The sequence below is a fragment of the Pseudorca crassidens genome, chromosome 16 (assembly GCF_039906515.1).
Source record: "Pseudorca crassidens isolate mPseCra1 chromosome 16, mPseCra1.hap1, whole genome shotgun sequence".
Taxonomy (NCBI): domain Eukaryota; kingdom Metazoa; phylum Chordata; class Mammalia; order Artiodactyla; family Delphinidae; genus Pseudorca; species Pseudorca crassidens.
The window spans coordinates 50,305,357-50,320,134 of NC_090311.1; the positions used below are offsets into that span (position 1 = coordinate 50,305,357).

Consider the following 14,778-nt stretch of genomic DNA (forward strand, 5'->3'; position numbering starts at 1 on the left):
ATCACATATAGCTAAACTGGAAAATAAAATAAATTATAAATTCCCTATTCCTTTTACTCAGTCAGGGCTGGAAGTGTGGTGTGTATGCTGAAGGGAGTGTGTGAAATGATACAGAGTTTGAAAAAAAATCAACGAAATGAATATTTTAGATCTTTGTGGAAAAAAAGTTATGAGAGAAAGTACACTGTGGACGTCAGTGTTGAGAAGGACAAGGAAACTTTTATAATTATGAACTTTATTTTTATTTACTATGCCAACATTTTCAGGAAAGAGACTTTACATCCAGTTTTTATAATTCATTTTACAAGCAAATTCTAATATACAGTATTTACTCTGAACTGTTTTTTTAAATCGGTGGGAAAAACAATACTGCAGACATTAAAGATCGTGGTGTTTCTGATTTTAGTCAGCAGTGACTTAAGAGATTTTAAATTCTTAGGGTCAGTATTATTTTGTTACGGCAATGCTTTACCAAGGAGAAAGTGGGTAGCTTTCCCCCAACAAAGTTAAAACATATGATGTATCTTTAACAGCATAGTTGTAGATTGGTGCTCACCATCATAATCATTTACCCAAACATACTCTTTCAAATTGCTGCAGCAGAAAAATTGAAGGGAGGTGTGGAAAGAAAATTTTAAAATATAATTCAGGCATCAGAATTAAGAAAAACAGCAAGGCCATCATCCCCAAGGAAAAACATCAGGTATCTGTATTACAGCTATAATTAATGTTCAAATGTGTGCATAAGCATGCAAACATAACCACCCCAACTAATTCATAAACACGAAAACTATTATGTAAGATTGACAGTAAACTGAAACTATGCTGCAGTCTTACTGCTCTTCACTGCAAGCCTATTTGATGATTCCAAATTGCATCCTCAGTGCCCTAGAGGCCAGGAAACCATCATGACAACTCTGCTCAGAAATGAAGAGTGCATCTCTGTGTCTGTTACACCATCCATGCTACAGGAAGATTTAGAAGTGACAGCTCTAGGGGGACCATGTTCTCTCTGATGCATCTGAGTAAAATACTTAAGGGGACAATGAAACATTCAAAGAACTTAGTGCTTTAATGGAAAAAGTGACATGCTTAGAATACAACTGTGAAAGGCTGTACTTCGAACAGCAACAATTATAGAGAAATTCATTTCAACAAAGAAAGCCACACCCAATAGGAGGCATTTCGATATTTCAGGCACAACTCCAAGCAATTAAGCTCATTTAAAGTGCAAATCTGATATTTTCTTTCATATTCAGATTTTTACTTGTTAAAATACTTAGTAAAGTTCCCTAACATCTATATAAATACGATGAACAGTAGTCTATAGGCCTGAAAATATTGCACAAATTAAAATGAGACTCCAAAAGAAAAATGCTAGAGGGTCTCAGTTATTAGAAACATTCTAAATGATATTACTATACAATCCTTTAATGCCTTAAAATCATCTGCACCTGTACTGATTAACTCCTTAGCCAAGCTGTCTTTAAGGAATTTTATATGCACCCCATTAACAGCCAAATGTATAATTCTACATACTCTATTTCCTCTTTCACCAATGTGAAACTTAACCAATGCCCATAAGACTTCTTCCTCGGGATTTAGAATTCATACACTGCCACCATCTTCACCGAAATCACAAGAACCAAGGAAAAGAGTGATCTGAGTTCCTGTGCAGGGGGATTTGGCACAGAGTTGACTTACAGAAGCACTAAAGAGAGATCGAGCCAAATGTGAGTGAGCTCTGATTATTCAGGTGAGCTACAGCCTCACCTCATTTCTGACTTAACATTTACTAAGGAGCAGACTAGCATAATATTCTTGCAGTTTTTAAAGAAAACTGCAGGCAAATACTTTGTTGTTTCATGCAAGCATCCTAGATTTTTTCTCTTAAATGTAATAGTATGCTTCATAATTATATTAATGAGCCTTCTGCCAAGACTCAGGCTCAACAAAGGTACAGAGAAATTGAACTGATGGATTAATATTTCTGCAAATTCATCAGGGATAAAAAACAGAGCAGGAAAAGGATTAGAATAAACATATTGCAGGAGTCAACATTTTTAATAAAGACATTTCCCTCAGACTAGGGGGTTAAAAATAAAGTAAAAATTTAAAAATTTTCCCCTAAAGATAAAGGCCTACTTGTTAATAATGTTTCACAAGAGTTTATATAATTTCTAAATAAACCAAGACCTACTAATCAGTATGTTTTACTTTAGGGAAACACCCCATTTGCAATATCTGAGATCAGTTTTCTTTCTCCTTCAAAATAAAAACCACATGTACCCACTTACAGCTTCAGCTATTACTGCTTGTCCCTATGAAGAAAAAAGAGCCTTCCTGATATGTCTGATCGCTTAGCATAGTAACAGTATCTAGACTATGGGAAAAACTTTCTCAACTTTAGTGCTTCTCTGGCAGAAGTGCTGTCAGATGAGAGTATGATACTAGATTTGTGTTGCTCACCTCTTACCAAATCCAAGAATCGCTGATATCTGGTGAATGGCAAATTCATTCGAATGGTTCCTTATAGGTAAGGGAAGACTGCATCAAATGGTAGTAAACACCTCTTTTCAAATTTCCGCTAGAGTACTTGCTGTGTTGTTCCTCTAAAATGGGGCGATGTACATTTTTTTAAAGGGATCCCTAGGAATTTGAGTGACTGATTTTTTGGCCATAAACCCTTTTGATAAATTTTTGGTCAGCTGATCACAACAAAGATTGACGTTGTAAATACTATCTGTGTGAAAGACATTAATTCTAACAAAAGCAGCAACAGTTGAACAGCCTAGAGATGCCATGATTTGGGAGAACAGGAGGGCAAATTTACTGAACCACCTGACAAGCGGCCTGCAGCATAATTAGGTTAATGCATATGGTCCCTTGGCAGTTCCACAGCTACCTTCTTAGCACATTAAAATAAATAAACATATTGCCATTGAAATATCTTTTAATACCTTTTAATAAAACATAATTTCCCCTTTCTAATTTTATTTTTCTTCCCAAATCTACTTTCAAGAAATTGTCATTCAAACATACACCAACATAAAAGGGAAACCTGGAAAACTCAAAAAAACACAGCTATGAATTCCGGTTTTCTCAAGATAGTCTTACTTAAATTTATAATTATACTCAAAATACTTTAACTTGCTTTGCTATAGAAAATAGTTTTAAATTCCTATATACGGGATATTTATATCCCATCAAAGTTCTGTGCAAACATTTCAAGTCCATTATTCCAGTCTTCGGATATTAGCAGAAAGTCAATAAATATAAACATTGCAATAAAGACTTAATTTAAAATATATACTGTGGAACCTCAAAACAGCTATCATGGATCCATAAGTCGATAGGGTTCAAAATGGAATTACCAGCAAAACTCTAGCACCAACATATGTTACAAATGAATACATCTTTACGTCAGGTTTCAAGATGTATCCCCACTCGAGCTTTCCAAAATTTATTCAGTAATAAAAACAAACACAAATGGTGTGTGTGTGTGTGTGTGTAAAACAAGATGTTAAAGCAACATATAATTGGTTTATATACATAATATGAAACATTTTTAGCCAGGGGAATTTGTCTGGTAAATAAATATTGAGACTATAGCAAAGAAAAATAAAACTTACGTAAACTTCCCAATAAAAGCCTGATCTCCTGTATTCATCACAGAGCTTTTGCATAGACCTTTTAAATATACAAATCACTGGCCAGAACTCTACGTACAGACTACCATCTTCCATTATCACCAAATCTTTAGTTATAATAGTAACCATATTCACAGGAGGGATGAGTGAAAAAGGGTGAGGCTGTGACAACCACAATTAATACAGACCTTAAAAGGACTAAATCAGCAAAGCACATTTGTTGCTTGCTAAGTGGAATATTATGAATTTTCTGATGTGCAGAGGGATGGATAACATGATTAGAGCCTTCTGTAGACCTCTGAATGGGTAAGCAAACTTTTGTGTTTACCTGAGACAAATATGCTCAAATACTATGTACTTCAACCAGGATATAAAATGGAAGAGCCAAACTAGTAGAAGCTTCCACATTTTAATTTTTAGATTTGCAAGCTTTCAATGGAACCTCCATCACAGTAGCAAACTGCACATAAAGCTATTACAGACTGTTTTTTAAAAAAACAAATTGGCAGGTGATGGCTATGCTTAATGTATCTTTGGTTTAGGAAGACGAGAATATTGATTAGAGGCCAAACAATCCCCAGAATTCAAATTGTCATTAGGATTCTGCATGATTTCTTTTCTTCTTGTTAGTGGCCTTGGGATGCTTGTCTTGGCCTGGAAGTTTTGAGGCTCTAGTCGGGGGCTGCTTATTTGTTTTTGTTTGAAAGAGCCAGCAGGGGGGCGGAGCTTAGATGCTTTTAGATTTGGATTATTTGCAAGATTTGTTTGACTAGATGTTGGCTGGAGTTTTGCAGAATTACATGGTGTGATTATTGGTGACTTCTTACAAGTGGGATTCCCACTTGGACACGTTTCAGGAACTGGAGGAGGTACCACAGAATTCAAGATGGATGGCTTAAAAAGCTTTGAGGACTTGGGCTGAGATGTGTAGCCCTCTGGTGAAGACTGATTTCTTCCAGCTCTCTTAACCTGGTCTACTATACTTGACTGGGGAAGTGTCTGAAGAGAAGTGGTTACAAATTGCATGTCACTAATTTGATTATTTGCCAAATGATAAGGCTCTTGAGCATTTATGGTCATGTTCAAGTCTGCTTCAGAAGGTGTACTCTTCACCACATCCTTAGTGAATTGTGGGCTTGATGAAAAAGGCCGGTCTCCCAGACCACTGCTGCTTTCTTGTTGCAAGCCGTGTGTAAAGCTTTCATCCAGAGGTGCAACAGCCTGATGTATGCCCTGGATTATGCACTCACTGTGGGCCTCGGTATGTTGTGGCTTTGCTAGTTTTCCCTGGGCGTGGTCTGTGGGTCTGGGAAGGCTGCTGGAAGGCTGTAGTACTTGAGGCTATTAGAATTAAAAACAACATTAGCAACAATTCATTTTAGAAATAACACCCAGAATTAATATAAGTTCCAATTAGGCTGTGTTGGTACTTATTATGTTTTAATATGAGAAGCATGTGGGGGTTTTTCAATTAAAACATAAATTGCAATATTCAAGTAATTCATGAGACACATACAAGAGTGATGATGCAAACAAAAAATGGTACAGGCAGTAAACACTAAACAAGATCCAAAATCAAACAGGAGAAAAGAAAAATATTAAAGTACTGATTTACTGTAAAAAATGATTCCTACCTTAATTGATTCATTAATTATTTAAAACTTTATCTATAAGACAGCTTGACAGAATGATAGCAACTATGACCTTCAGATCTTATTACCCATTTTAAAGGCTTATTTTTTAAGGGAAGATCTATACCACTTCAATACACTTCATCAGAGGAAGCATTAACTTCAAAGTGTCAGGTGCTGTACCTCTATCGAGAATTAAAATTACCAGCAGATAAACAATTTAGAATGAAGATTATGTTCTCAGTTGATGTGAAATTCTAATTACTTAAAAAAAAATAGGTCAACATCTTTAGCTAATGTTAACCTACCTTTAATATTCTTACTGAAAAGTTTCAGAATAAAATGTTTTCACAGATTATTTGTTCTGTCTCACTGCCATTTGAGGGATCAACCAAGGTTCTCTTATGGCTGATATATGAAAAACAGATTTACCTTCCCCAAGAGCAAATGTCCATTAATAAAACTAAAAATAACCAGCCTTTTGAATGATGTCTGAGATTAAAACGGATTTCAAGTTGCCTGTAACTTAAACTAAAGCTCAGAAGCCTACAAAAGTAAAGTTCTTACGGCTCACATGCCTTGCACACACTTCTCTGGAGCTTACTGTGTGATTATATTCTATACAAATCAGAGGAAACATACAACTTCCATTACTTTGGGGCATTCAGTAAAGAAATATGAATCTTAAAGTTATCTTTCAATGGCCCAAACAGTTAAAAGTTTATGGGGCAGAGCCTATTGGTCATATCATGATACAGGAATAGTTGCTCTAAATGTTTAAACACACACACACACACACACACACACACACACACTCATATATACGTTCTATTAAATAATGTGGGCTGAAAATGCCAAAAAATTTGGCAAAGGGCTTTGAAACATGAATGTTTTTAAAAGACCATATTTTACTAATAATTTTTTTACTATGCTAATCCACAAACAAATCTACACAGTATCTCTAATTTCCCCAAAAGAAAGGGTGAATCTATTTATGTTGCATCACTTGTATTTTGCTCCTTTTTTCACCTCCTTGACCAGCACTGGACGATGGCTACCAGAGTCAGAAATCAGGGATTAGATTATGGAGGGGTTACAAGTTACTGAGAACAAAGGTCACCAATTCATGGAGGGACGGTTGGTCGTGATGGCATGGGGTCGACTTGCTACTTATAATAATAATAAACATCAGGAAAATGACTACTCAAAGTTAATCCATGCAGAATATGTTACATTAAACTTTTATCTTAGAATATTTAAAATAAATAAGTCACCTCAGTTTTTGCTTCAAGATAAATGTCCTAGTTAAAGTCACTGGGCATTTTCACAATATATCACCATAGAGATGATTTAGAGGTACTAAAATCATCAAGGAATTTATTCAAGACTCTCCTTGGGATTCCCTAGAAAAAACTGGCCATGCCAAAGTGATATATTCTTTAGAAAGATCAGTAAAAATATAAAGCAGGGCCCTATTAAGCAAACCAAAATCTACCTAAGGGGAAAAAAAAAAGCAACCAAGGAGGAGAAAAGTGCAACATTAAACGGTTAATTGAATGGGGATCTGTTTTCCCTTTTTACCTCTTTTCACCTTTAAAAACAATAAGATAGTCTACTCTCGAATTAAAAATCTTAAAACAATTTAAGACCTTTGAAAATATCAGTGACAATCTAAATAAATGATTTTATTGTAATATGTCTATTGCCCATAAGGAAAAAAATGGTATAAATATGCACTACCAGCTCAAAGCATACAGGTATAATTTTCTAAGTAAGATTAAACTGATTATTAAGACAATCAAGCCTCCAGAAAAGGGGCACTATGAACTGTAGATAAATTATCCATGCGCATTGTTCTGATTACTTATATTACCCAAATGACCACTGCTTACCAGAGAACTAAATGGAAATACAGCAGAGTGTCATGTCAGAAAGATGTTCTGCTTGTATTAAAGGCAATAAAGCTCAATAACAAATACTAAAGAACTAGAAAATAATCAGGTTTTTAAAAAATAATAAAATTTTGAGTCTTTTAACTGAGAGGAGTTAGACTAACCAATTATACAAAAAGTGTCCATACTATCATTTAATTACATTAAATAAATCAGTGGTTTCTAAATGCTGAATAATACAGATTTTATATTTTTATTAAAAGTTTATTTTAAATAAAAATTTAATTTCCCTATCCCAAAATAAACGTCTTATTTTATTACTTATTTGAAAACTAGTTTGTAAATCAATTCTGCTACTTGATCTTCTGTCTCTAGAAGAAGATCAAGAAATGACTATAGTGAGGACCAAGGAAAGGCTTACTCCTGATTTGTGGAAGACTGTAAAACTGGTTACCCACTAAAGACTGGGTTGTCATTAATTACCTGTTGACAAGTAGAACAACAAGTTGCCTCTTAACATCTAGCAAGCAAAAGCAAAGATGTGTTTGGACAGCTTGCTGCTTGCAGTACAATCCCCCAAATTCTAAACTCTCAGCTGTATATTAACAATTCATCTTGCCCACGTTTACTACTGCACTACCACAGGTGTTTTCAGAATGCATTTTAAATATAAAAAGAAAAATCCCATGTAATCAGGGATAATAAGATCAATAGGAAGGAATATCAAAACCATTCATTCATTTAAAAAATGTCTGATATATCATGCACTGTAGTAGGTGTAGGAAAATATGAACCTGAACACAATGCTGTTCCTGTGGTTGAGAGGCCTCATAAGAAAGAGTCAGGTAGACAAATGATGAGACCATGTCTCAAGCATAACAAAATGTAGAAGCAAGAAGAAAATATATGCCTGATTAGAGAGGTCACAGAAGGCATCCAAGAATTGCAAACATCTGAACTGAGTTTTAAGATGAGTAGGAGTTTGCCAAGAAGACAAGAAGGGAAGAACATTCAGGGTAAAGGGCCAGTACATGCAAAACACAAAGGCAAAAAAAAAGAACATGATTATGTTCTAGTAACTTCAAATTGTTTGAATTGGCAAGCACAATGTTGGTAGGAAAGTGTAGGCAAGGGCCAACTCATAAAGGAACTCGCATCAGGCCAAATAGTTCTGACTCTGTACAGTAGATGATAGGAGACATTGATGAATTTTAAGCAGAGGAATTGTAAGACCCAATGTGTATTTTAGAATGTCACTCTGGTGGGATCGGTGAGGAATGTAACAGTAGGGGATGAGACTGTTAAGCATAACACCCAGGTAGTACGCCATTGCTAACAGCCCAAGTGATAAATTATAAGGGTTTAAAATTAGGATATAGGAAAAGAAACTGGAAATGATTGAAAGAGTTTTGAAGGAGATAGAGAAATTTAAGATGAGTTCAGGTTTCCAGCTTCGAAGATGAAAGACGAGGTATTGCCCTGTATCAAAAAAAGACCTCTGGGGAAGTTGCCCACCAGCCCATTCATTACATAGCTTCAGCCGCCCACAAGACTCAGAGGGCAAAACGAATTCCCCCACTACTGCAGGGACCTCTGGAAACTCTCTGTAGTCACAAATTCGTAGAGCTTTAGTACTCCATCCTTGCAACTTGTAGAAAGGTTGGTTACTAAAGCTTAAAAATGTGGATCCATTCCTAGACTGAAAGAACTCAGGGCTTCTAACTGGACTCAGCAACTTCAAGTCTTACTTTAGTAGTTAAATACATACACTTCAGCACACTATTCTGAGACTTCTCAGATGCAATGGCTACAGATGTTAAGGTCAAGAGTGCCAGCAATAGGCACTACTGGGTAATTATGCAAGGGATTGATAGGCATCTTCAATGATAACCTTAAATGTCTTTCTGTGCTGCTTACAAAGATAAGCAGAGACTATGCGCTTCTTAAGGCACGTACCAGGCTTTATTCATTTTTTGTTGTTGTAGTTGGTATCCTCAGTATTTGGCACACAGCAGGGATTAAATATGTATTTACTAGATAATAAATAAATAAATGAGTATTGGTAAGTGGTATATTCCAGCACGGCTTCTTTGGTAACAGACTAGCAAAATGATACTCCCCTAATAGGTCAATGATGCAGCACTAATTTAAACGAGTCTTAATAACTGATGGAAAAGAAATCTTATAATTAAAAAAATGTTTTCTCTAAATAAGTTTGGGGTCAGCTTAATGATTCATGTTTAGAAGCATAGCATGAAGGATTCATTACATGTTAGCTTGAACACAGCACCTCCCATTATGACCTGCACCTCCCATAATGATGACCAGCTACGCCAGAGATGTTTTTTAGTTGGGAGACTCGACATTTCTGGATGAAATATGTTAGGGAAACTGTCTTAACAAGCATTCAACTATTTTCCATTTCTAATTCTAATAATTAAAAATGATTATAACTGTAAAACACTTAGGATAGAACCTCCCAGAGCACATCAAAATTGCTCAGTAAATGTCACTCACAACTATGAAAAGGTGTGAAAATGATTAATTCAAGCCATTGTCCTTTTGTAACTACATCTTGGGGGGGCGGGGAAGCAACTTCTATAATAGTATTATAATAAACTAGTTGCTACAGATTGCAAGGTTTCTAGGCTCCAAATACATATCTCAATAATGTCAGTCATATCTAAATGTTTTAAATCCACAGGAGGCATATCTGATATGACACAGAAGTCAAGATTCCTCAAGTGTCCTCCTGGAGATAAACTAGAGCTAGGACATGCAAGGCACTTTAACGTTTAGAGAAAATTTACATGTGGCTACATGAAGGAGCTAGTACAACACAGTATTGAATCACTGAGCTTTGGAAGTCAGACTGATCTGGGTTTGAGTTCTGGCTCTATCTCTATCAGTGAGATATTGGGTAAATTATCTTACTACTCTGAGATGGAATTTTGTAACTTGTAAAATGAGGATAATAGTGCCTACACCTCATTGAATTGTTGTAAATCACAAATGATAACATGCATGTAAAGTGCTTAGTATTATGCCTGACACATTACATATACTTGAGAAATATTATACTCTAGACTGTAAAAGAAGGGTTTCCCTTCTTTCCAATGGTAGACAACCAAACTCTATGCTCACATGCATAATCTCTAATTATCACAAGACCTTAGGTGGAAGGTACTATCTTCTTTTTGTAAATGAGTAAACTGAGGTTAAATGAAATTAAGTAGAATCTCCAAATTCACAGACTTTAGTAAATGGCAAAGCCAGAATTTGAACTGACAGAGAATTTAAAATGCAGCACTAAAATTTTATTATTCTTTGATATTTGGGTTAAGTCCAATGAGTTCACAGACTTTCAGAATATGCAATATAGCCAGATGATTGTTTTAAAAACTCAAAAAGACAGATTCAATACCAACATTCAGGTATTAACTTTCCTAGATAATGTCCTATTTCCTTCTTAGCTGATCTGTCCTACAGAGGATAACTCTCAGACACCAAATTCAAGCCACATGGTGAAGCAGTATTTCCAGGGAAAAATGGTTCCAAGAGACCCACTGGAGGAAATATACTGAACACAAGGAAATGCAAATTAGCACTCATCACAAAAACTCTTCACCTTCACCATTTCATAGCACTTCAAAGATTTCTAGCATTAACATAAGAAAAAATAGTCATATCTGTAAACATACAAAGGAAGTTTCTGTAAACATTCTTGTTCTAAAGTCACCAATAGTAAGACAGCAGCTAGAAATATCAAGTCCTGATGGAGTAAAAATATGTCAAAGTGTGTAAGGTAGAAAACAGAAAATGTTCATAAAAATGCTATTGCATAACAGACACAGGAATGACCTAATATTATTTTCTTGATATATACAAGTTTATTATCATTATTAAATACATTTCAAAGGTTAAAAGGAAGATGGTAATGGAGCCATTTATAACATGCCTGTAACTTCATGCAGGCTCTGACATGCATCATGCAAACTGGGGGGGAAAGTTACAATGAAGAAGGTGGTAGGAAAAAATCTGAAATTGTACTGTACCACGCTTTGTCAGAGAAGTAATGGACTAACTTCTCAACTCCTTGCCAATGGCATAATGGGAGAGCAGAGACAAGAAAAAGACAGGACAGTGGTGTCAGAGACCACATACAACACCAAGGAATTGCCATGACTGGGTAGCAGCCAACGGTATTTGCTTTTCTTTTGTTGTATTTTTCTAGGACTTATTATTTTAATATATTTCTATAAAATGAAAACATATTCTTAATAGATTTATACTTTCTTGCTGAAGTGGTTTGCAAGTTAATACAAATATTCATATCCACAGAACAGTGTATATAATCTTCTTACCCTTAAAAGGAATCACTTGAAGAATCTTACCAAATAAAATACTGAAAAGAATTTTGACACAATTAATATTCATACTCCAAAGATCTAAAAAGGTTTAGCTGCATGTAATCCCTTATAAAGGAAGTAGAAATTATTTTTAATAATTTCAGTCTTGCATATTATAAATACAACTGAATGTTTACTTTTAACTGCTGCTGCATTAAAGACCAATAAAAGAATAATCTGATTTTCATGTATGTCTTAAATATAATGTTCTACATTATAAGCAAGGCTCCCCACATCACTATAGAGATGGAAGACAGGACTGGATCCCTAGTATAACTAGATTCAAAGAATTCTGGTCTATAATTCACATGACCCCAATCAAAGCTTCCAAGGATTCCTGAGGACCAGGAATGCTCTCATTCCCTAGATCTCAGAATAGTGCCTCTAGATCTCAGAGAACTTAGGGAAGATATATGACTGATAAATATAAATTATAAATAAGCAATTTCTGAAATAAGGAGTTCAATGACTTTTCTAAGTTGATCAGTTAACTGCTTTTAAAAACTATCAACACAACACTGTAAAGCAACTATACTCCAATACAAATTAATTAAAAATATAAAAACTATGGACGTGAATAACAGTGACTTAAGTAAGTATTTACTGCACAGGCATAATTAGTGTGAGATGCTTAATTTTCATGAGTCTGTATCTCTAAGACAAAGAACCCATCAGCATCTACCCCTGGGATGGAGAACAGTTCAGGGAAAAAGAAAAAACTAAACTAAATAACATCATAATAGTACAATTCCACTGCTGTGACCAATACGCATGGTATATTTATCCAGAGTAGGATACTGCAGGCACTATGATATGGCAACAAATACAGCTAACAAGACAATCCCACAATCTGCAGAGCAGGCTATAAAAGGCTTATACAGATAACAGCAATTGCTTTGTTTCTCATAATTGCAAGGTGTTGAGAAAGAAACTAACCCATGCCTACGTTTATGGGACGGCCTCCTGGACCATGAGTTTGATGCACATTTCTAGTCAATTAACCAATGACTAATCTGCACTTGAATTAACTGCAAATATGGACACAGTGCCATATTCTATATCAACCACACTTCTAAAAAAATAGCTTACTGTAAAATCAAATTGTTCAGTTTTTACTGAGTTACTCTTTTCGACTTCATCAAAAATATTTTATTTTTATGAAAAGTCACTCTCAGAGCTAAATTCTGATTAAAGCACTGACTGATGCTATCTTTACATGTACAATTGATTACAGTCACATGGTGAAGCCAATCGGATTGAGCCACGTTAATGTATACCTTATGAACATGTTTGACAGTTCAACAATACACATCAAGCATCTCTAAAAAGCACACATCCTTTAAGAACCACCCTTCTAGTGCTGACACTGATCTAAACACAAGAATAAACTGCACTATAATAGTATCTCTGTTTAATAGGGGAAAATGGAAACAACATCAATGTCAAACAACAGGAAAACATTAAATAAATGATATCATAGTCACATGATAATGTATTATCATGTAGCCATTAAAATGTTTTCAAGAAATATTTACTATATAAAAAATACTCATATAATACTATGTGAAAAAAAGCAAAACAAAAAATTGGGAAAAAAATATGAGAGTATCATATGTCCTAACAGAAAGTACTGTTTCATGAATCTTTAATCTGAATATTAAATATACACACGTGTGTCTTGGGTTGTAAATATATAGTTTCATTCAGTAAATATATACTGGGTTATGATGTAAAATGAATTTGTCAAAAAAGGTTTGTGAAACAACCCCTGAAGGTTGTAAGAGGAGGAGGAAAATATAAGGCAATATAATTGCCATTCTTAATACAATTCTGGTGAATACAATTAGTGATTATTATAATATAAATTTAGAAATCAGGCAGCACTGCATCAAGAAACTGCTGGGCTGGATTGGGAGTTTGGGATTACCAATGCAAACTATTATATATAGGATGGATAAACAACAAGGTCCTACTGTATAGCACAGGGAACTATATTCAATATCCTGTGATAAACCATAATAAAAGAGAATATGAAAAAGAATATATGTATGTATAACTGAGTCACTTTGCTGTACAGCAGAAACTAAATACAACATTGTAAATCAACTATACTTCAATAAAATGTTTTAAAAAAGAGACTGCTGGGCTTAATATGGCTATTAAGACATAAACATGGATTTGTTACTTTTGTTGCTTAAAAACAACTTTTTTCTTCCAATTTAAGTTACTGTATGTGGAAGCTAAAGGAAGTTAAGATTTCTAAATTCTTTCAAGAAAGGTGTTAAACAGCGAATTTTAAGTCTCTTTAGGCATGATAAGAAATAGGTATTATTCCAAGATATACTTTTTGAAAAGTCAGGTATTCCTGAAAGCACATGCTCTGGCAAGAAATGTTATTTGAGATTACCATTAAGGCTGTTACTTGCCAAAAGTAATTATTTTTATTAAATTTTCATACTGTGAGGTAGGTTATATATATATCATTCCTAATTTTACACAGTTGGAAATTAGAAAGACTAAACCAATGCCAGTTAAGTCAGTTGGACAAAAGCTGAAGTGCCTACTGACAGCAGGAAGACCTTTGAATGTTTAAATGTAGATATTTTCTGCTAACCTAGGGAAAATTTAATTTGAAACTGGGAGATAAGCATCATCAAGTTGAGACTAGTAATATACCTGAGAAAAGGAATGTAAGTCAAAATTTCCTGAGAAAGTAAAAAAAAAAAAAAAAAAAAAAGACCAGGATTTTCCTTTTATCTCCATTTTTTTAGAGTTATTCTTAAATTCACCAAGAACATCCTTGGCCACTGCAGCTTTCTGGAGTTACCAGAGCTAAATAGTCCCTGTAAACATTAGTTATTTCACTCTCTGCAATATCTGCAACAGGCTATCTCTTTATGCCTGTTTTATTAGGTCCACTACTCTTACACATTTTAAAAAACAAAAACAGACTACCTTACTGAAGACTAATAGCCAAGCTTACCTGGCTTCTGCATTTACAAAAAAAGGCAGTTCGCTTAAGTTGATGTTCAAGAGGGCATCAGAAAGAACTTATTATTGAAACACGATAATGTAGGAGAACTCTCTCAACTACATACCATCACTTACAGAATTAACCTCTCAAAAATTAAAATCAGCACTAGAAATCACAAACTGACTAAATGTGGAGACAAATATTGTTTCACTGAATACATAG

The 14,778-nt window shown here is 34.7% G+C and overlaps 1 protein-coding gene across 12 annotated transcripts in view; it reads right to left on the bottom strand.

Moving 5' to 3' along the window:
* Positions 1 to 218: 218 nt before the first annotated feature.
* Positions 219 to 14,778, bottom strand: part of CCSER2 (coiled-coil serine rich protein 2) — a 162,823-nt gene continuing 148,263 nt past the window's right edge. For 6 of the 12 annotated variants that reach the window (XM_067710328.1, XM_067710329.1, XM_067710327.1 and 3 more), the window contains one exon: positions 219 to 4,991. In XM_067710328.1, the coding sequence (XP_067566429.1) occupies positions 4,173 to 4,991 (819 nt within the window). In that variant the 3' untranslated portion in view covers positions 219 to 4,172. Of the gene's footprint in view, positions 4,992 to 11,228; positions 11,269 to 14,778 lie in introns of all 12 variants that reach the window. The other 6 variants (XM_067710334.1, XM_067710330.1, XM_067710333.1 and 3 more) reach the window with 4 other exon arrangements.